The 21,836-nt window shown below is 47.1% G+C and overlaps 1 protein-coding gene across 2 annotated transcripts in view; it reads right to left on the reverse strand.

The window, feature by feature from the left end:
- Window positions 1-21,836, reverse strand: part of DNAI1 (dynein axonemal intermediate chain 1) — a 113,770-nt gene that overhangs the window by 21,620 nt on the left and 70,314 nt on the right. For both annotated transcript variants that reach the window (XM_066615830.1, XM_066615829.1), the window contains one exon: window positions 652-837. In XM_066615830.1, coding sequence (XP_066471927.1) covers window positions 652-837 — 186 coding nt within the window. The remainder of the gene's footprint in view (window positions 1-651; window positions 838-21,836) is intronic.

Genomic DNA, 21,836 nt, shown 5'->3' on the forward strand with positions numbered 1-21,836 from the left:
TCCAGTTCTAAAAATATAAACTTTCCTCTTGCACTGCACCCTCCTCCTCCTTGTGGCAGGCCCAGCCATGAAGCAGGTGATGCAGTTGTGTCAAGTGGCAGGTTCCTCAGGGTGCCATTTGGCCTGAGTCTGCTGCCACCTCCCTCCAACCCACCACAGATGGAGCCCCAATAACATAGGGAGCAGACCACCCATTTCTGTACCTTTTTCCTTTCTCTTTAAACTCCACATGCATAGAAGGATCAAGGTAAGGGGATAGCAAAGTGGAATTTAAAGGAACACAGTCCCTTTAAACACTGAAGTCCACACAAAGACAAGGCACTTTGCTGCCCCCTCAACTCAATTCTTTATGCAGTCCCCTTAATGTATTGGCAACCTTCAGTCTCGAAAGACTATGGTATCGCGCTCTGAAAGGTGGTTCTGGAACAGCGTCTAGTGTGGCTGAAAAGGCCAATCCGGGAGTGACAATCCCTTCCACACCGGGAGCAAGTGCAGTCTGTCCCTGGTCTGTCTCCCTGGCTATGGGCCTTCCTTCTTTGCCTCTTAGCCTCAGACTGTTGGCAAAGTGTCTCTTCAAAGTCCCCTTAAATAAAACAGGAAATCCTGCAGTCCCTGATGCATCCCTCAGGAGGCAGACATGAAACAGCGTACCTTGGGCATCTTGCGAAGGTTGGGAGAAAGCTTCAGGCAGGTCACATGGCCCCGGTCATCTCCAATGATGATGATGGGGTAGATGGCATTGAACTGGACATGGGTGATCTTGTTCTTCTTCTTGGCCACCACTGGCTGGTTGCAGATGGGCTCATATTTATTTACACTCAGGTCAAAGACATGGGCCTGGGGAGAAAAGAAAGGAGCAGGCACAAAAGGGGTCACTTGGCTGGCCTGAAGAGCCATCGGTAGATGAGCAAGACATAGCAGAGGCTCAAAGTACTGGGGTGGAGTGGGGACTGAGTGGGCTGCCCGGCCCAAAGAAGCTGCCTCTAGCAGGCTTCACATCGTTTGTGACAAGACTGACTGCCCATTCTTCAGTGCCAAGCAAGCTCCATATGTCTCTACTTGTATGCACCCCCACCTTGTTTCTTAAGGCACTAATAGAATTACAGACTGGTTCTGATATGTTCCACCACCACTACTGATTCTGAAATGGCTCAATGACCACCCAATACTAAACCAACTGTCAAAAAATAATACAATTACACAGTATGAAGGAAAAGGCAACAGGAGTGGAAACTTGGCAAAAGGAGCCCTGTGGAAGTGAAGAGACTTTTTATGGAAAACCTTCAAGGAAGGAGATTCTGCAGCCAGCCTGGGTTGCAACTCCAGCTGAAGTGAGCTGCTCAGACAGCCAGGAGTGATGAAATGGAAGCTGGCCAGGAGACACTCTAGGGGCCCACTCTTTCACCCTGCCCTAAGATGTTCCCCCCTCCCACTGCCCCCTATCTGACCAAAGCTCTCTTTCCTCAAAACCTTCTAAAGCGCAAGGAGGCTTCATAGGAAGCTCCCAATTGCTTATAGGGTTTGACAGTTGCCAACTTTTCTGGAAGGGCTCTGGTACCATTTGCAGTTGCATGAGATGCAGAAATTCAGCATTTCTGGATAAGAAAAGCTTCATCAGCTGACTTCTGCCTGTTGGAGGCACAGGAGCCTTCTAAGGAAAAAGTTGGCAGCACTACATAGTTAGGAAAACCATTTCTCTCCTGTTTAACCCAAGCACACCTCATTTTTAGTTTAGTGCTTTCATCAGTAGGCAGGGCTGATTGAACGCATCTCTTTGGAAAGAGCCACAAACTATATGGCCCCTTGCAGTAGCTGTTTGCTGGGCTCTCCCTTGGGCCTTTTTTAGATTGTGAGGGACAGAGAGACCCTTCTGCTTCCTTTACTATTGGGAGCAGGGATTCCTAGCAGGTCCTTGCTTTTGCCCCTTCTTTGCTGACACTGTTGACACCTTCTTTGCTGACACCGCGTGGGACTGCTGTGGCAACCTTGTGTTGTGTCGTGTGTGTGGTGTTCTTGGGGAACCTCTCCATGGTTAATGGAGATGTTTGTTGCTGTGCGGCTCATTCCCAGCGGCTGGCAGTGGAACACGCCATGAAGCACCAAGATATCTCTCTGAAGGAGAGTCTTGGTACCCAAAATTGCCAAGGCAGTGGACATGTGAGGAGAGACAGAGATGAGAGTGGAAGGGGACCTGCCCCCCCTCAGATGGTCACTAAAAGAACAAAGGTAGGATGTGCTGCCAGATGCAATTTGGAGTCTGAAGCTAACATGGAAGCTCAGAGGAGCTGGCAGTTCCCAGCAGCTACAAAAAAAAGGCCTAAAACCCATGTGACCCTCTGCAGCTTGTGTACATGTGTTGTGATGGAACGCCATTCTAATGCTTAACCTGAACATCTGCAAATAAACCAACTACTACAAAGACACCACAAGTCTCCAGCTGCCCAGGAAGTCAAACCCTGGGTGGCACAATGTGATATATCAGATTTTTCCAGTGCACAAGTAAGTAATTGGTAGTGACATGGTGGTGACAACCCCTGCTAATTGGGTAAGAGGCACTTTTTCAAGTGGGTGCTCCTTTTTATAGCAGGGGGAGAGTAACTGGCCCATCTCACCCCAGCACTGTCTGTTCTAGTGGCTGTCTGCTGGGATTCTTTTGCATCTTTTTAGATTGTGAGCCCTTTTGGGACAGGGAGCCATTTAGTTATTTGATTTTTCTCTGTAAACCGCTTTGTGAACTTTTAGTTGAAAAGCGGTATATAAATACTGTTAATAATAATAAAATAATAATGATGACATCACCACCAATTACTTCCAGGTAAATTTTTCGCTGCTCTCTGCTTTGGAGAACCATGAAAGAGCAGCTGGTCTGAGCTGTTGTCTCAAAGAAGCCAAAGGAACTCTTAGCAGTGGTGGCAGAGGGTGCAGGTTCTCTGCTGCTACCCCCTTTCTTCCAAAGAAGGAGGGGGTGGCAGCAGCAAGATTGCTCCTGCCACCTCCAAGTGTTTGAAGAGCATGTACATTGCCACTGCTGCCACCATCTTAGGGAGGGCTCTCTCGCGACACCCCCTGTGGCCTGACACCTGGGGCAACCTGCCCCACCCCTGCTTGCTACACCACTGGCACTGTCGTCTAGTGCCTCTATGCCTTGCTGTCTGAGGTGCCTTCGGGTGGCATTATCTTTGTGAAGCATCTTTGGTTTTCTTTCAAGATGCTGCTAACAGCTGCAACAAATGCTTGTCGTTTCCCCAGCAATTTGCTTTTCTTTTAGCAGATAAATAAAAGTATATCTGGAAAAATAATCTATGAATGTCAGAATATAGTGATTTCCACCCGTGGACTGTGTCTGCCTGGGCCCACATGTCACTGCAGGACAATGCAACACTTGCAGTTTCCCCCTTCCCAAGGTCATGTGTGGCAAGAATGTCTCTGAGTCCCCTTCTTCTGTGCAATGAATGCAAACATTCACCACTTGGACATCCTTGTATTGCTGGCTTGCTCGTTCTGGCAGTCTAGTTCAAACAAACCTTTGCACTTTGTGTGCTTCTTGCACATGATATGCTATCCTATGTCTCAGTGCAGAGATTGGCTCTAAATCTGACAGTGAACCCGTCTTAGAGACACTCAATAAATTCATTGCCTTTCATCTCAGGCAAGTCTGGCCCTTCTCCAGTCCTGACAGCTCTGCCACCTGCTGGCGTGTTGCAGTTCAGCATTCCACGGCCTCTGCCTTCTGAGTTCCCCAGTTTCCCATCAGCGACACAAAGACTTCCATTTTCATTTGTGGAGGGTTGCTTGAAGAAAGTCCTTCTTATTCCTCGCGTCAGTGGAAGCTCCTGACTCTGTGCAGCAGCCAGCCCTGGAACCTGTTTCTCTCCTGTGACCATTTCTGTGCTGAGTGCTGGACACGCATTTGAATCACTCCTCATTTTCTCTCTGCTGAAGTGCCTGGTCTGAATTCTTCGGGCATCACTTCTTGCAGTGCTTCTCCCTTTCACCACTGAATGGGAGCAGATCTGCACTTTGGCTCGGTAGTCATGGCAACTGATCCACATCTGCTTCGGGCCCTCTGGTTTCCAAAGACAATGACACTGGATCCTTTGTCCTGCCAGTTCTCTGCACAGTGCCTTCTTCTGCTTCTCCTTCAAAAGTTGCTGGGACTGGTTGGAAACCTCAATTTTGCTTCACCTCAATTCCATTAAAATGGTCCAAATGAATTCGGTGGCTCACTGGCAGTTTGGTCCTCAAGGATCTCTTTGCCACAGCCAGCAAGTTTGTGAACAAGTTCAAGTGTGCAATTAATGTGAGAATGGACTCTGTTGGGTTCATTCGGCTTTAGAGAGTACAGTTCTCTCCTGAGTGAATCTTGTCTTGGAGGCTGGTTTCGGCATGCAAATCCCTTAGATTCTCCCACATTTTGGGGGTTGTTTTCCCCCTCATATAAATTCAGACCTCATGATTAATGTCATTGCAATCTTATCTTTCTTCTTTCACACACCACCCCAGAATTTTCCTGGTCTGTGCTTTTAAGTACTTCCAGCAATTCCGCCTCCATCATCAGCATTTCTGTCCTGTAGCACTAGAATCATAATTTGTGCTGCTAAGTCTTGCGTGGAAGTCCTCCCTCCTCCTGAGTAGTCATCCTGATTGCTTCAGTTCTTTCCTTTCTAAAGTGCCCCCAGGGATATTTTTTCTTTCTTAAACAGACTCTCCCTTTGTGCTAGGCCCATAACCTCTTAGCACAGTTGGTTTACCCAGCAGGTTGGGAGACTTCTGTTAAGACCACCATTTCAAGGCATGTGGCTATAGAGAGAGAAAATGCTTTAGTTTCAGGTGATAAAGAAAGAAATTCCACCATTGGGGGGGATGGGGACAGAGAGAGGTCCTATATGCTTGCTACTTAGCTGGAAGGGGAGGGGATTAGGGAAGAAGGGAGAATAGCCTGAGATTAGAATCTGCATATCAAAAGTAAATTTATTGAAAAAGGGAGAGGGGAAGCCTTCACACCCAGTGGCGTAGCTAGAGGGGGTGCAAAGCACTATATTTTGCAGGGAGCCTCACCGCGGCATGCATGTGGCCTCTTGCCTTCCACTTCAGAGCCATTCCAGTGGGTGGGAGCATAACAGAGATGTACACCTGACTCTGAAGGGAAGGGAGAGAGACCTCTTGCACACTGTGGTGAGGCTCCCTTCAAAACACAGTGCTTCGCACCCCTTCTAGCTACATCACTGCTCACAACCCATCTGGCAAACTTACTAGCTGTATTGGTCCCCACCCATGTAGAATGCTTGTGCAGTCAGTGTTGTTGCACTTTTCTCCACTTCCAACACGGAGGGGGGTGCAGAAGAGTCTACTTCTGAATAGTCTTGTTGTTGGCAACCTTCAGTCTCGAAAGACTATGGTATCGCGCTCTGAAAGGTGGTTCTGGAACAGCGTCTAGTGTGGCTGAAAAGGCCAATTCGGGAGTGACAGTCCCTTCCACACTGGGAGCAAGTGCAGTCTGTCCCTGGTCTGTCTCCCTGGCTGTGGGCCTTCCTTCTTTGAATAGTAGGAGGGGAGAAACAACAGGGGTGGCTTCTGCCACAGTGCCCTGCAGTTGTCCCATTTTGTTGCCAGATGCCAGATGCAAGGGAGGGCACCAGGATGCAGGTCTCTTGTTATCTGGTGTGCTCCCTGGGGCATTTGGTGGGCTGCTGTGAGATGCAGGAAGCTGGACTAGATGGGCCTATGGCCTGAACCAGTGGGGCTGTTCTTATGTTCTTATGTTCCAGTTTTCCAGCTTCTTTCTGCTCTTCCTCAGCACATTTCTACAGCAAGGCATGTGGCTCTCCACTGAAGTTATGAAGAAGCCATTAGTAAGACACTACTTTAAAGCCAAGGGCCACTGACAAATGTAAATGGTCAAATGTTGCAAAAGCCAGACTTTGGGTGTTGGGTTCTGTTCTTTCCAAACATGACAGCCTGGAAAGCCCACCAGCAAAACCCCAGAGACAGAAGTGGAGAACCTTGGAAGGACACAGAAGGACAATCAAGTCACTGAACTTCCCAGTCACAAGCTCTGCTTCCTGTGAACCCTCAAGGACAAAAACAGAGGCTTGTGGTTTGTTTATTAACTGGGCAGAAAAGAATGCATAGTACAGAAGAGCACTGATTCAAGCACTGTTGGCCTGGATGGGGTCAACTTGATGCCCTGCAAAGATTCCTCCCACTGACGGTCTGTTAAAGAAGCATGGAGGGAATTCTCTGCCCTTATGCTGACAGACTGGAATGCTTCCCCGGCAGGAAGTGAGTGGATAAATCCAATCCTGTTTCAATAAACCATCTAGTAGTAGTAGTAGTAGTAGTAGTAGCAGTAGTAGCAGCAGCAGCAGCAGCAGATACTATTTAGTGCGATAAACTTGCACATTGTTTTGTGAAGTACTAAAGGAGAAGCCTTTGCCCCCTTACAATCTATAATGCAATCACATGGAGACAACAGGAAGGGGAGGAAAACGAAAGCAGAGGTGACATGTACTATTACTATTTAAAGAACATTGTTGACATGCATGGTGCCTTTCCCAGCATGAAAAGACAGATCCCTGCCCTAGGGGGCTTACAATCTATATAGTGACGCAAGGGAGACCGCTGAGGGTGAGGAGGAAGGAGGATGGAGACAGGGTAACAGGGGAAGCATTTGCACTTGTTTTAGTTACATGTACTTGATTTCCTTACAGTAGAGAATGCAAATCAAGGCCTGGTGCCAAAGGTTTTGCAGAGGGATGTGAAGGAACACCTGGCAGGTGTTTCAGGTGGCAGTTCCAAGCAGAAGGGAGAGGAAGGGAGAACAGACAGAGTCATATGAGGGAGCATAAAACATCTGGGGGACTGAGGGTGGTGGAGCTGAAAGAGCAGTGGTCAGAGGCAGATGTGTGATGGGATATGAAGGCCAAGCAGCTGGGAGAAGTGAGGCCATGGCGATAAGGACCAGGAGCTTGTGCTGGATGAGAGTGCAGGAGGAGACCATTGAAGAAATTTACAGAGATGCACAAAGTGATCGGTGTGACCCGTCAGATGAATGACCTTTGCAGCAGAATGCTGCATATAGGGCAGAGGAACAAGATGAACCCACAGATGACCAATAAAGAGGATACTGTAATAGTCAAGGCAAGAGATGATCAGGGTGTGAACCAGGTCATGGGCTCAATGGAATTCAGAGAAAATATAGGTTGTGTGACAGAGGCCGTGTGGTGCTGGTGCACCAAGAGGCAAGCTCCAGGCATCTGAGGGGTTTGATCTAGGTAGGAGGAGATATGCTTGTGCTGGTTTGGGTTTCAACTCTCAACTTCTAACAGCAGGCTCAGAACTATCACTGTCACGTTGTGAAGGATTCTGGAATGTACTTCCTAGATTACATTAAACAGCTACTTGGAGTGGCAGACTGTTCTGGGCCAACACTGAGACTATGTGCCTGGCTTTTCAGAGGGGGCACTGAAATGTTCCAACAGAAAAGTCACCTCTCTCCACCAGCCACTGACACTGGAGAGATAACAAAGAGAGGGAAGGGGGAGTGCCAACAATATGCTGTTTGTAGCCAGGCACTCCCCCTCAACAGAACATCCTCAGAAGCGAACACAAAGGACACTCTGAGAGCATCCAGCAGGGACGGAGCAGCAACGCACGCCTGGCAAAGTCTGGGACCAATAAATGTGCTTTCTAGAGCCCTGCCGTGCAGCAACAAAAACATCTGGCTGAACAGCCAAAGGATCCAGAACTATAAGAGGCTATTTTAAGGGGAAAGGGGAGAGAGAATGAAAACTTGAAGCATCCCTGCCTTCAAGTAAAGTACTGATATTTAATCAGAATTTCTGCATGACTAGTTAAGTCCTCCATAAATGAAAAAAATAGTTACAAATTCCTTCCTACGTTTCTAAACTGATAGCTCCATGTTATGATTTGGCATCCTTTCTTTCTCAAATGACTACAGGGTAAAAACAGTTATTTTTATAGTCCCGGGTTTTTTATTATGGTTTCTGTGTTTTAAATAAAATTTGCCATGTCTAAGCCACCTTGGAAGCAGCATGGAAGAAGCTGGCCTAGAAATCACACCTTCACCAGCGAGGAGGAGGCTGGCCTGCCATCAGGTCTCCTCGGATCACCATCAGAATCAAGGATGAGTCAGGAACAAAGAGAAGAGCAACAAAGCAACGATTTGGTAACCTGGCAACAATGGACGAAACTGATACAGCCCGGAAAGGTGAGGGATGGTGTAAACCCAGGTGCCCTTTCTCTTCTGACTGGCCTCTTGCTGTCCTTGTGAAGGATACTCTTCCCTTGTTTGCCTCCTTAGCTGAAGTCATGTGCTCTACCAAAACCATACTCTTGAGAAGCCGCCCTCCTCCTCAGGCCCACCCCCTGCTTCCACCTATTTAAAGAGCTCAGACGAGTCTTTCAGAAAGGCTTGGAGCGGCTGTGCAATTGCAGCCACCTCAGAGCCTTTCCCAGCTGCCCACCCAGCCTTCTCTGCTTTGAAAAAATAGCAGAGGAAAGGGGTGGCCCCCAAAGTGGTGCAGAAAGGCTCTGAGGGTGGCTGCGATCCTGGCTACCCTTGGGACTTTTTTGTGCTGCTCCGAGGGTCACCTGTCATCCTCTGCTATTTTTTTTAAGCGGAGGAGGGTGGGCGGCAGCACTGGCAATAGGGGACACGCAACTAGGCAGGTGGGAGAGATTTTGCCACCCCCTCCACATGGTGCCCTGGGGTTTTTGTCCCCCTTGCCCCCACCAAGAACACCGCTGGAGCACTGAGCACTTGCTTTACAGGCAGCAGGTCGCAAGCTGAGTGTTTCTGCAGCTCTCAGTTACAAGAAGATCAACTAGCCAGGCTGGGCAGGGAGGGAGACCCATATCTGAGTAGCTGAAGACCTGTAACCAGTCAGAGTAGGCAATTCAGGACTAGGCTGTCTGATTCAGTACAGGGCTGCTTCTTCACTTATATGTACAGATTGGATGCTGTGGACTAATTCTGCAGGGCCCGTTTGCAAGCACCCTTGGATGGCCCCCTCTGGATCCTGTGTGTGCACCTTCCACACTTACAGCTAACAGGAACAGCAGAAGAGCCTGGCTTCAGGGTCAGATCATGGCAGGTCCATTTTGTCCAGCTTTCTGCTCCTTCTCGCTGTCAGGAGTTTATGAGCAAGGCAGGAAGGCAGCAGCCCTTTCCCACCATCACTACCAGGCACCTGGCTTTCAGTGGCATCCTGACTCACTCACAGGGCTGACAGTCAGTGGAAGAACCAGTGGGAGATCCCCCTTTCAATCATCTCAGCTGATAAGCGCTGCCAGATCTTGTGGCAGCAAATTCAATATGAAGGGTACGGCAAAGGACTTCTTTGTGACTGACTGCAGTCTCCTGCTCATCAACCTCCAGTCGAACCCTACCCTGCTTTCCAAATTTCCAGTGCTGATGCACCTGCAACACAGCCCTTCTCTCTCTCCCTCTCTCTCCCTCTCTCTCTCTCTGGTTTCTTGGCATCCACCATAACTGCCTTTGGCATGGATTTTCTTTCCCCCAAACTAAATAGACCTAAACACTTTTTTTTCCATTTAAGTCCATCAGGATCAGTTAGGAAACTTGTCTGACCATCACTGGCCAATCAAGTGACATTCTCTCCATCCCTTCCCCCAAACTGGCAGCTAAACGGATAGCTAGGAGGAAAGACTCTGCATAGCAAAGACTTACAATCCTCGGAAGAGGCCTCCTACTGAGTCAGGAGGACGTCCAGCTCAATATTGTTAACACTGACTGGCAGCAGCCCTCCAGAGTTTTGGGCAGAAAAGCCCTTTCCCAGCGCCACCCAACAAGGCAGCTGGTGACTTACTGAATGGAAGGCCGTTATCCTGACACTGGGCGACAAATGCTCTCCTTGAGGCAAAGACTCCAGAGTCCATCAGTATCGCATCCTGCAGAACAAGGCAGTCCAACTCTGTCTGCTTCCTTGTCACCAGCACTTTCCCCAAGTACCATCTTATGCAAGTACCCTACTACCACAGGAGATGGCTCCTATGCCTCAAAACAGGCAGCTTGCCCCACAGTGTCCCTGCCATGAGGGAGGGGCTTCTCCAGGTGCTGCTGCTCCTTCCTCATTTCTCCTTGCTCTCCCTTCGTCTTGTCTCAAGGGCCCAGAGGCCACATAGCCATGCTTGGTCATCTCCTGATCTGGCCAGGTCAGGTCAGACAGGGCAGCATCATGTAGCCCCCATGGCAGCAGCACCAAGTCATGCCAGTCAAACTGTGAAGCACCCCCAGTGACTCACACCAGCTGGCTGAAGAGCACAGCCATAAGGACCGAGAGGGCCCCTGTCATCTAACTGGAGGGACAACCTTGCAGACAGTCTGCTTATATTGGCTGCTATGGTCTAATCTGGGCGTTTAGCATTCAAGCGTTATAATTCTGCTATATGACACCCACACTAGAGACGCATAAATGCAAAGACATCTAGAAAATGTGTAGAGGAAATGTGGCGACATTGGATACTATGTTCATCAAAAGGTCCACTCAGAGATGGGTACTTTGAATACAGATTAAATAAAATGCATCCGCATTCTGGCAGCGGCAGGCCAGCTGGCAGGTTTGCATGAGGGACCAGATGAAGCAGTCTTATTATTAGGCTCAGAGCTTGCCTCCAATGCAACCTCTGTGCCTTTTCCATTCAGGCAGTCAGTCAACAAAACCTTTCTTAGGCATAAACATTTGATGGGTGAAGACTCTGTACAGAAACCGTAGAGAGAATAGAAACCTAAGCAGTACACAAATATATGTATATGTGTGCACCTATGTGTATACACAGATACAAACATACATTACATTTTACATACACACATGAATTATATTTAAAAGACAGAAAACAATCAGTTACTCTACAGATATTGCCAAGATGTAATCTACTCGGTGATTGCTGGGTACAGAAAGCTTGGCTCAATTCAGATTATTCAAATTTAGGAACTGTGCGCTTGAGAGGGCTGTATGCTCGACATCACCTGCCAGAAGGAATTGAATTATAGCGTTCGCAGAATGCCCTGTTTTAGCATTGAGCAAGGGAGAGAGAAATTGCTGTCTTAGCGCTTGATATCTGGGACAGCGCAACATAAAGCGTATGGATGATTCTACTTCACCTAAATTGCAGCTACATAAACGATCTTCCCAGGAGGCATGGGCAGGAGGTCTGGTCTAGAGGGTAGAGCCTCTGTTTGCCTGAAGATAACATCCGCAGGTCGCCAGTTCGAGGCCACCAGCACCGTGCGACCTTGAAGCAGCTGACAAGCTGAGCCAAGTTATTCCATCTGCTCTGAGCGTGGGAGGATGGAGGCCAGAATGTGAAACTAGATCAGAAAGAAACATCTGAATGTTGTGGTTCTTGGAAGATAGAACCTTCTTTCAATTGTAAAAATCCCTACGGGGATTTAAATAGCCTGCCTATTTAAACCACCTTGAATAAAGTCTGAGGAGAAATCTGACGATCAAGAAAGGTGGTATAGAAATACCTGTATTATTATTATTATTATTATTATTATTATTATTATTATTATTATTATAGGGAGTCACATTACAACGTGCCACAGTAAAGGCCCTTCTCTCCAGGGACAGATTAGGAGGGACAGATATTTTGGTTGCTGACCAGTTGTAATTTTAAGTTGAAAATTCAAAGGGGAACATTTTTTCCGTGCTGCACCTAGAATGTCTTGCCTTTCTGTATCATATAGTCTGGTTGTCAAAAGCCTGGTGATAACCTCAGGAGAGGGGGCCCCTTGTAGATCGGCCTCAAGGCCCATCTGTTGAGTTTTTTTAATAAAATAGTACTAGGCAAGGAGTTAACGTTGAACCAGTCTACAGTCCCTTTAGCAGCAAATTGTGATCAGCCCTGAAAAAGACTTTGGCCCAGTATTTTAAAAAACTGGACCATACATGTAACTCCAGTCTATGTTGACCTGATTCCAGACAGAATGCTGCGTAGGGAACGCAATGCAGTAAGCCGAGAATTTTGTAAAGAAATTTAGATTGAACCCTTTCAATTGTGTTATTTAATGCTGGCATCCATACTGGGATGCCATATAAAATTTGTGGTATGACTTTAGCATGGAAAGCTTGTAAAGCAGCTGGTACAAATTGGTTGCCCTGAGTTATGGCTTGAACCACTGGTTTGGATGAATTAATTGCAATCGATCGATGAGAGGACCAGGAATGCTTGTAATGAAATTGAAGACCAAGGTACTGGAATTCCTTGACCTGCTGTATTAATTTTCCACTGAAAAGCCATGATTGTGGTTTCCATGAGTTCCCAAAAACCACAGTTTTAGACTTTTCATAATTTAACTGCAAAGAGTTTATTGTAAAATATTCAATGCAGGCTTTGACCAGTCTCCGTAAGCCTATTTTTGTATGTGAGATCAGAGCCATGTCGTCAGCATATAAAAGTAAAGGGACGTCCATGATCCCAGTTTGGGGCAATGTGTGTCAAACTTTGTTAAGGGGGCCAAATCACTGATGAAAAGGATGAACAAAATGGGTGCCAGCACACAACCCTGCTTGACCCCCTTGTTGATCGGGATTGGAGCTGAAAGGTCACCTTGTGGGGATAATTTCACTTGACAGGAAGTGTTTAGGTGGAAGACATGAATTAATTCTAATAATCTTTTGTCAAGTCCCATCTTCTCAAGTTTTTCCCAGAGTCTGTCCCTATCAATAGAGTCAAAGGCAGACTTTAAGTCCAGGAATGCCACAGAGTCAAGATTTCTTTTGAGACACCTGTTTGAAAATTAAATGGGACAATATCACACAGTGGTCGACTGTGGACTTGTTTGGTCTAAAACCTGCTTGCTCTGGAACTTGATGTTATAATTAGATATCCAGGAAGAAAGTTTCTTCAATAAGTGGGATGCGTACATTTTCCCTGAGACATCCAAAAGGCTTATTGACCTGTAGCTAGAGGGAAGGTTCTTATTTCCTTTTTTTAAAATAGGGACCAAGATTGATCTGGTCCAGGATTCTGGAATTACTCCAAATTTATCAATTCTTGTGAATAGTTCCGCGATAATTGGGGCCCACCAGTCTGGCGCTGCTTTATAGATGTCTGAGGGAATTGCATCTGGGCCAGCTGCTTTACCCTGTTTTAGCTGGTTAATAATTGAAATGACCTCATCCACTGAGACAGCAGGCCAGTCTGGGAGGTCTGACGGGATGGATGCCTGAACAACAGAGGTTGATTTGGATTCATAAAAAAAAAATGATTTAAAGTGCAATTCCCACAGTTTAGCAGGGATTGTGGTAGTACCAATTGACTCTTTATGAAAACAACCTGATATAATTTGCCAAAAATTCTTAGCATTTTTTGATCCAACAGCATTGATTAGCAGTGACCATCTTGCTTCTGCAATACGATGGATCGAAACTGACAGCTTCCTTGAGGCGGGCAGTCAGCTTGAATTATTGGTGTAAAAGTGTTTTACTGTTAGTGTCTCTAAATTTTTTATGTGCTGCGAAAGGCAGTTTTCAGAGATAAGCAGATCTGATCAATCTTAGATCATCTCGCCCACCCTCAACTCTTCAGGATAAGGGGATCTTACCTAATACATTCAAAAGAGTAGATATTAAGTCCTCGAAAAAGTGGACAATCCCTGGTTGATCCAGAGTGGACAACTGAGGGATTTCCTTTGCTTGTATCAATGCACAAAATAAGTCCTTACACTCTGGGTCCCATTTAATTCTTTTTGTTATATTTGGGTAGCCTTCTTTCTCCTGGGTGTTAGCGTTATGATGATGATTTGGGAAATAGTCTAAATCACACAACAGAGGAAGATGGTCACTACACTGAGGGTGTCCAACATAAAAGTTTGCTATCTGGGGGAGGAGTTGAGGAGGAACCAAGATATAATCAATAACACTTGCACCTCTAGGTGAGATGTAAGTGAATTCTCCATTATCCCCCAATGCATCTAAGCCATTTAGCCAAGTAAGGCCATAAGTAAAACAAAATTTGGCTAGAAGAAGCCCCGTGGCATTGATTGTTCTATCTTTCGATTGCCTTTTGAATAGACAGGCAATAACGTGTCAGTAGGTAAGTCCCAAAGTTGATGAAAGTTGTCAGAATTATGCCCCACCCTGGAATTGAAATCTCCTGCGATCAGAATCTTGTAAGAGGGAAATTTACCAGTCCGGTCACTGATTATACCACTAAGATATGCCCATTGCTTTTCAGTTGCAGATTTATCTTTTAAAGGAGTCATATATATATATATTAATTATCATTATGCCTTGGGGCATTAGCTTCACCTTGATTGCTTGTATTTTGCAAAAACTATCAGCCATAAATAGCAATTCATGTTTGAAAGCAGGTTTCACTAATATGGCAAGGCCTCCAACTAGGCGGCCTTTTACTGCATTCTTCCGTGCGGGTAAAGATATAGAAAGAAACCCATCAAACTCAATAGGTCTAATTGCCCAAGTTTCCTGCAGTAAAATAATATCTCGGTCTCTTAAAACAGTATCTAGCTCTTTTCCACGAGTCTTTGCAAACCAACCAGCAATATTCCAAGATAGGATTTTCAGCTGGCCCCGTGGAATGCTCTGGGAGCAAGTAGGTGAAAGTCAATCTGATGAAGTTGAAGTTGAGGGGATCTGAGCATCTGGATCCCTCTGATTCCTTATAAGAGGATGTTGTGTCCCTATTTCAGGGGTAGTGTCCTCAGACAGACTTGATTTGGCATCCAGGTTGTTCAGCAGATTTGCCCCTTCTGGGACTATTTCAGTTACTGGGAGAAGATGAGTGCAGTCAGGTGTAGAAGGTATCTGCACCAATTGGCAAGATTGAATATCCTCTGATGAGAGCTGTGGTAATTGTGCGGTAGCTTCTTCTAGATTAGCAAATACTGTCTGTTGTTTTTACTGTCTGCAAATACTGTAGCAGGGTCTTTTCCAGTGGCTGCCTGCTGGTGTTCTTCTGCATCTTTTTAGATTGTCAGCCCTTTTGGGACAGGGAGCCATTAGTTATTTGATTATTTGATTTTTTTTCCTGTAAACCGCTTTGGGAACTTTTTGTTGAAAAGCGGTATATAAATACTGTTGTTGTTGTTGTTGTTGTTGTTGTTTAGTTGGTGGAAGTGATTACATGTAAAATGCTGCTGCTTTCTCCAACTCTACAATTGATTGGCAAGGGCCACTGACAATGGACTCTAGATCTAGGGTTCCCAACCCATGGTCCGCGGACCACTGGTGGTCCACAGCATCCCCCCAGGTCGTCTACGATGTCTCTGGTGAAAAAAAAATGCCCTTCCAGGCAGAAAAAAAGCCTCTGCAGCGCCAGCAGCCAATCAGAGCAGCTCAGACCCAATCAGAGCATAGCCTTTCTCCGTCTCCTACCTCCCCCTCCACCTCCCTTCCCTCGTCCGTGAGTGCCCAGACAAGCGAAAAAGTGAAACACAGGCGCCTTCTAAGGTGCATGCGCATTTGTGCAGCCTCTTGGCTCAGCTGCATGCAGAGGAGAGGTGCCCTGCCACCCACTTCCTTCAGCCTTCTGCCTCCATTCCTTGACCCTCTGCCTTCAGGTGAGCCCTGGCGGCCTGGTTTCTCAGGAGTCAGATCAGGACTCCAGTCAGCCTAGGAAGTCACTTTTTCGGGCGGGTGGGCGGGCGGGTGCGGGGAGCCTGAGGGGGGGCCAAAGGAGGGGGGCTCAGAGGAGGGGGGCCGGAGGAGGAGGGGGCCCAGGGGGGGAGGAGGGGGGCCTGAGAAGGGGAAGGAATGGGAGTAATGAGGAAGAGGAGGAGGAGCAGGCTCTCAAAGGCATTGCTGGCTGGCTGGGGGGGGGGTTCCCTGGGAGTGGGTTTTTCTGGATGTGATTTCCCTGGGAGTCTGGACTCCAGCTGGCCAGGGAACACAGGGGAAGGGAGTTGGAGGCAGTGTGGCAGCAGGAGAGGGGAGAAACAATATGCTCAACCCCCAGCCCTGGTACCCCCTCTCCAGTTGGCAGGATTGGGCCCCCTGAATGTGCTCTTCTAATGCCTAGGGGTGGAGCAAGGGATCCAGGCGACCAGGTTTTTGCACCCCTTTTGGAGAGGGAAACAGGCAGCATCTCTGCTGTCTTACTGCAAGCTGCCCACCTGGGGAGAAGCAATCCCAGAAGTTGCAGAACAGGCACCACCATAGCCAAGTACAGCAGGTGCAACCCCTGATTTTTCCTCTTCAGAGAGCAACAGCAGCTTTGTCCATGGGGAGCTCTCCCCCACCCCCCACTTGGCCAGTTCCTCAGATTGCAATCCTATGCATGCTTACCTTGGAGTAAGCCCCATTGACTATTACTTCTGAGTAGACATGCCTAGAATGGGGCTGTTAGTCACACTGTGGCTGTGATGGACTTCTCCAGAAATTAATTCAATCCCCTTTTAAAGGCATCTAGTCTAGACACCATCATCACATCTTGGGGTAAAGAGTTCCACAGACTAATGGCAGAGTAGGCAGCTGTTGTTTTATGGCTGCAGCCTACCTATAGGCTTGCTCACACTCTCTTAGCTCCAACCAAAGTAGTCCACAGTTAGAGCATGACAGCAATTAGAACAGGAAGTGAAAAGAGGCTTTCCCCCCCCCACAGACCTTGCAGTGCACACCAAAAGGACTTTTCTCTTCTCCTTCCCTCTGAAGGAGCAGGTCTGCAGCTTGGGGGTCCACCTGGACTTGCAGCTGCTCCTGGATTCCCAGGTAGCGGCTGTGGCTAGGGGGACCTTCGCTCAGCTTCGGCTGGTGCGCCAGCTGCGTCCGTACTTGGATCGTGCAGACCTGGCCACGGTGATCCATGCTACGGTGACATCGAGGTTAGATTATTGTAACGTGCTTTAAGTGGGGCTGCCCCTGAAGACGGTTCGGAAACTGCAATTAGTGCAGAATGCGGCAGCCCGAGTGGTCACTGGAGCTAGGCGGTTTGACTCGGTCAGTCCGCTTCTCCGGGGACTACACTGGCTGCCCATTCGTTTCTGGGCCCAATTCAAGGTGCTGGTTTTGACCTTTAAAGCCCTATACTGCTCTGGGCCAGGCTATCTTAGAGATCGCCTACTCCCGTACAATCCGGCTCGTCCTCTCAGGTCATCAGAGAAGGCCTTTTTACAAGTGCCGCCGCCCAAGGAGGTTCGTGGGGCGGCAGCAAGAAATAGGGCCTTCTCAGAAGTGGCACAAACGTTGTGGAACTCCCTTCCCCTTGACTTGAGAATGGCTCCCTCTCTTGAGTTTTTTTGGCGAGGCCTGAAGACCCTGTTCTTTAAACAAGCCTTCTGATTCCATGGCCTTCTTAACTTTTTTATACATCTTTTAGTTTCTTTTTACAGGCTGGATTCCTCTATGACTTGCTGTTTTATGCTCTTTTTATTCTGACTTTATTCTGACTACTGTTTTTATGGCCTCTGTTAATGTGTTTTTAATATGTTTTTATCATGTTAATTCATGCTTTTAAAACTGTTTTTATATGTTGTGAGCCGCCCTGGGTCCCTTTTAGGGAGAAGGGCGGGATACAAATAAAGGTTATTATTATTATTATTATTATTATTATTATTATTATTATTATTATTATTATTATTATTATTATTATTATTATTATTATTTTCTTCCAGCAGCCATTCTGAGATGTTGCTCTGAGCTGGTGCTTCTCCTTCAGGACCAAACTGCCTAAATTGTGTTGAATACTTTCCTAAGGACTCACAAGTGGGGGGAGCAGGGCCAGGGCTGTGTAACAAAAGGAACTGTGGAGGGATGTGTGTGCTTTTTGTTGGCTCATTTAACTACCTTGCATGACTTGTCTATCATCCCCTTGTGCTGACCCTCTCCCTTTTTGAGGTGTTTTTCCACACTTAAGAGGCAAGGACTGTGCGTAATGTGGTCTGGTGTGGGGGAAAAGAGACTGGATTGAATTGGGTGGGTACGAAAACCTCTGAGTTGGGGGGGAATTATTTTGTGTTCCATGTATTCCATGTAAACCCAAGACTTTCACAGTTAGTGAAGCAAATGTAAGCATAACCATCACATTAATTATTAAATAATCTTCTTACGTATTACAAATTTAATTGTATTTTTTTGTGCGAGGGTGGGGGGGTTGCATGTGGTCCCCGCTGTCTCCAAATTTTGCCTTGGTGGTCCCTGAGCTCCTAAAGGTTGAGAACCACTGCTGTAGATGGTGAGTCCAGATTATTCAAAGGCAGTTCCATAGGCTCAGAGATCTGAGCCACGTTGACAGATGATAACCCTTGAGAGGAGGACAAACTTCCTCCAGCCTGGGGCTACTAATGAATCTCTGCCTGGAGGGATCGCCTCTGAGGCAGGGCCGCATCTGGAAGAAAAGTTGGATGGTCTCGTGAAGGAGGTAAACTCTTAGATGATGCAGAGCAGCAGGGGGTCAATACAATGTCCGCTAGTTCTTGCCATACCATCTCCAATTTCTTGACCATCCTTAGTTGTTCCCATCAGGGAAGAAATCTACATGCCTCCAGGGCCTCCCTGGTCTGTGTGTCCTCATCAATGTTCAGGTGCAGCGATAGATCTCGACTGGAAGCTTGTGTTGCTGCTGGGACAGCCAATTTTCCAAGGTGACGTCATAGTCTGTGGAGGGTCGTTAGGTGGATGCTGAGGAACATCACCAGTACTTATAATCTCCTCAGAGCTGGGCACAGAGTTCTTTGAAGGATGTTTCCTAGGACATTCCATATCTATGTCGGGCATCTCATTCTGTGGCTCTGTAGCTGAGTTAATGACCCTCTCAGGGCACCTTATTGAAGGCGAGCCCATATGCTTCATCCTAACCAGTTGCTCCTTTGGTGTTGCAGGGGGTCGTTGGTTCAAACCTGCAGAGGTGGTTGAAACTCTTTTAGTAGTCAGCTCAATGGATGAAAGAGAGTCCGGAGGAACAGACCAATCTGCCAAATTCCTTGAGTTATTGGATTCTTCAGCAACTTCCATACTATCAATCTCAGTGGCATCGAGCTGTATTGAAAGGTCTTTCCTAGGATTTCCAGGCATTGTGCCCACAATGCCATCAGCTGTTTCATCATCCAAAGCAGGGGTGCTCAAACATTTTGGCAGGAGGGCCGCATCATCTGTCTGACACGACTTAGGTTCAGTCTCCCTCATTTGTTCCTGCCGTGTGGCAAACGTATACATCAGATGGGACTCTGACAGAGCGGCCGGAGAAAGATTTCCACATATGTCTTTGTCAGTCCCTGGATATTGCAGGTTGGAAGAGCGATTCAGCTTAGTTACGGCAGCTTCTAGGCAGAAGGTTAGGCTTTGCAAGGTAGCTGAGTCCCTTTCAATCGTGTTCTTTATTATATTTGGACTCGGAGAGTTTGTTTGCTCATTAGAGGGGGATGTTGCTCAGGCAGCCAGTCCAATGGAAACAGGAGGGTACAGCGGGTGCCAATTTGCTTCAAATAACTCCGTGGTCCTGAGAGGTGTCCTGGCGAGGCACTTCTGATTTCCCAACAGAATATGAAACACCGGAGGATGCGCAACAATAGATGGAATACAATCCTCAGCAGGCAGAGTATGGAGCAGAAAACACTAAATATAGATGCCACATAATGCCCTTTGTTGGAGTTAACCACCTTTGCAAAGAACAGAGGTCTATTGTTATCCCACAGAGAGCAGCTTTTTAACCTGAGCTCTGGCTAGGGGCCATTGCCAGTATCCAGACAGGCTGACAAACGTAATTTATCTGCTAAAAAAAAGAAAAGAAAATCAAACGAAAAATGACTAACTGCTTTTGCTCGGCACAGCAGTCAGGAGAAAAGAAAAGAGCTGAACTCTTGGAAAGAGCCCAGCAACCAGCGAGCTTTTCTGGGTTCATGCTAGACGCTAGCAGATCCCACATTTCTCCCTCCTCCACAAAGTCCCCATCAATGGAATTCAGAGAGCAAGGTGGCAGTTCTAATTTCCATCTTGCCAACTGAGGGTCAGAGGTGGAGAGACTGATTTGTCCAAGGATGCACAGTAAGTCCACACTAAGATGGGATGTAAGCCCAGTGCCCAGACTGAAAACTGGCCAAAATTCTGACTGAGTCTCACAGTTTAACCTCCCATGCTGTAGACAAAATCATCCCTCCGCTGCTACTAAAAGAGTTCTGAATTCCATCAAAAGTCCACCTTCAAGTCCAGACCAAACCTCACAAGTTGAGCTGCACATTCAGGGTGGACAATGTGGCGAAAAGTGGAATGTAGCAGAGGATTAACTGCGCAGAGTTCTGACTAGAGCAGGCCTAATGCCAGAAGCCAATTTCCTCGCAACAAGTTACACAAGATTGCTGCTCACAGTATGCTTTTTTGTTTTATGGCAGAAGAGAGCAGAGTTGTTCCTTTAGGCTGACAGAAAATGGTTCAGAAAATGCTGGCACCTTTCAAGAAGGTCAGGACTGAGCGTACAGACTTTCATATCTCAAAAGGTGGTCACATTTAGCAATGAGGAATGAAGCCTCAAGACACACCTTCTGCAAAACAGTCAACCCACTCAATGAATGACTTGCAGAAGGTTGGTATTTGTCTGGAACTCGTTCATTGCAAGGTTGATCTCTTCAATATCCTCCATGTCAGACCTCCATGTCAGGCTTGAATATCCCAAATTCTCTCCACGTTGTAGTCAATATATTGCACAGTTCTGCTTATTGGGTGCCCCATTTCTTTTTCCAAATATTTGTTCTCCACTTTGCAGTATGGCAGAGAAATATTTTAGTTTTGGATACTTATTCTGGGAAACAGCTGACGCAGCCAACTCAGAAAACTCACATTACATGTGGCCACCACATGTAAACAAACACCAACAGCCCTTGTCTGTCAACAAGTTTAGCAAACAAAGAGTGCAGGTCACCTGGATCAGGCTCCTAGCAAACAAACTGAAAAGCAGCAGTTCTCATCCACTGCTAGAAATACAAATCATTGAAGTATCTGCCCAGTTTTGAATTCAACACTCCCCCACATAATGTGAGTTTCTGCTACAAAAGTGTTCCATCCTATCTCTATTCAAGTCCTAATATTGATTTAAGTGTACAAAGATCCCTGAAGGAGAACATAGCTAGTAATGGGTATATGCTGGGTGATTAAATTTGAATAAGTCCTGACTCCAGCCACCTTTAGTGCTTTTTGGAGACAGGCCAAGCCCATGTTGGCAGCAGGGAGGGGCCGGACTGCTGAGCAGTCTCTCTGAAGCAGCAGGCAGGCAAATGTGGGTGTACAAGGGGCCCTCCTCATCCAGACAAGGTGGAGGCAACAGCTCTCAAATGCCTGGAGACACAAAAGTGGCCTATGATGGAATCCTGGTTGTTCTTTTCCTCTTGCATGTCGCTCTTCAGCTGCACAGGTCTGGATCAGGATGCGGAGAACTGAGCATGCTTAAGCCTCGCAGGGGCTGATAAAGCAAACCAGCGACCTCTGTGATAAGCAAGGACCACGTTTGACCGTTCCATCCACCTGTTCCCAGTTAAGAGCACAAGGCTAAACCTGGTGCCCTGCCAGATGAGACCAAAGGTCAATTTAGCCCAACATCCTGTCTCTGAGAGTGGCCAGCCAGGTGCTTCTGGGAAGGTCAGGTGGCAGGCCTGAAAGCAATGGGCTTCGCCTCTTTGTCCAGTTTACGGTTGTTATGCAAGGAGCTTTATTTGTCTCAAGACTAACAGCATAAAATTTGCAGAAGCATTTCCAAGCACAAGACTAACAGGACCACCTCCAGGCATAAGACTTACAGCATTTCCAGGCGGCTCAACAAATCAGCTCAGCCTGCTAGCGTCCACAGCAAGGCCTGAGAGCCCAGCAATGACTAGTCACAGGGGCTTATATAGACTTTGGAGT

This window comes from Tiliqua scincoides, chromosome 2, assembly GCF_035046505.1.
Source record: "Tiliqua scincoides isolate rTilSci1 chromosome 2, rTilSci1.hap2, whole genome shotgun sequence".
NCBI lineage: Eukaryota > Metazoa > Chordata > Lepidosauria > Squamata > Scincidae > Tiliqua > Tiliqua scincoides.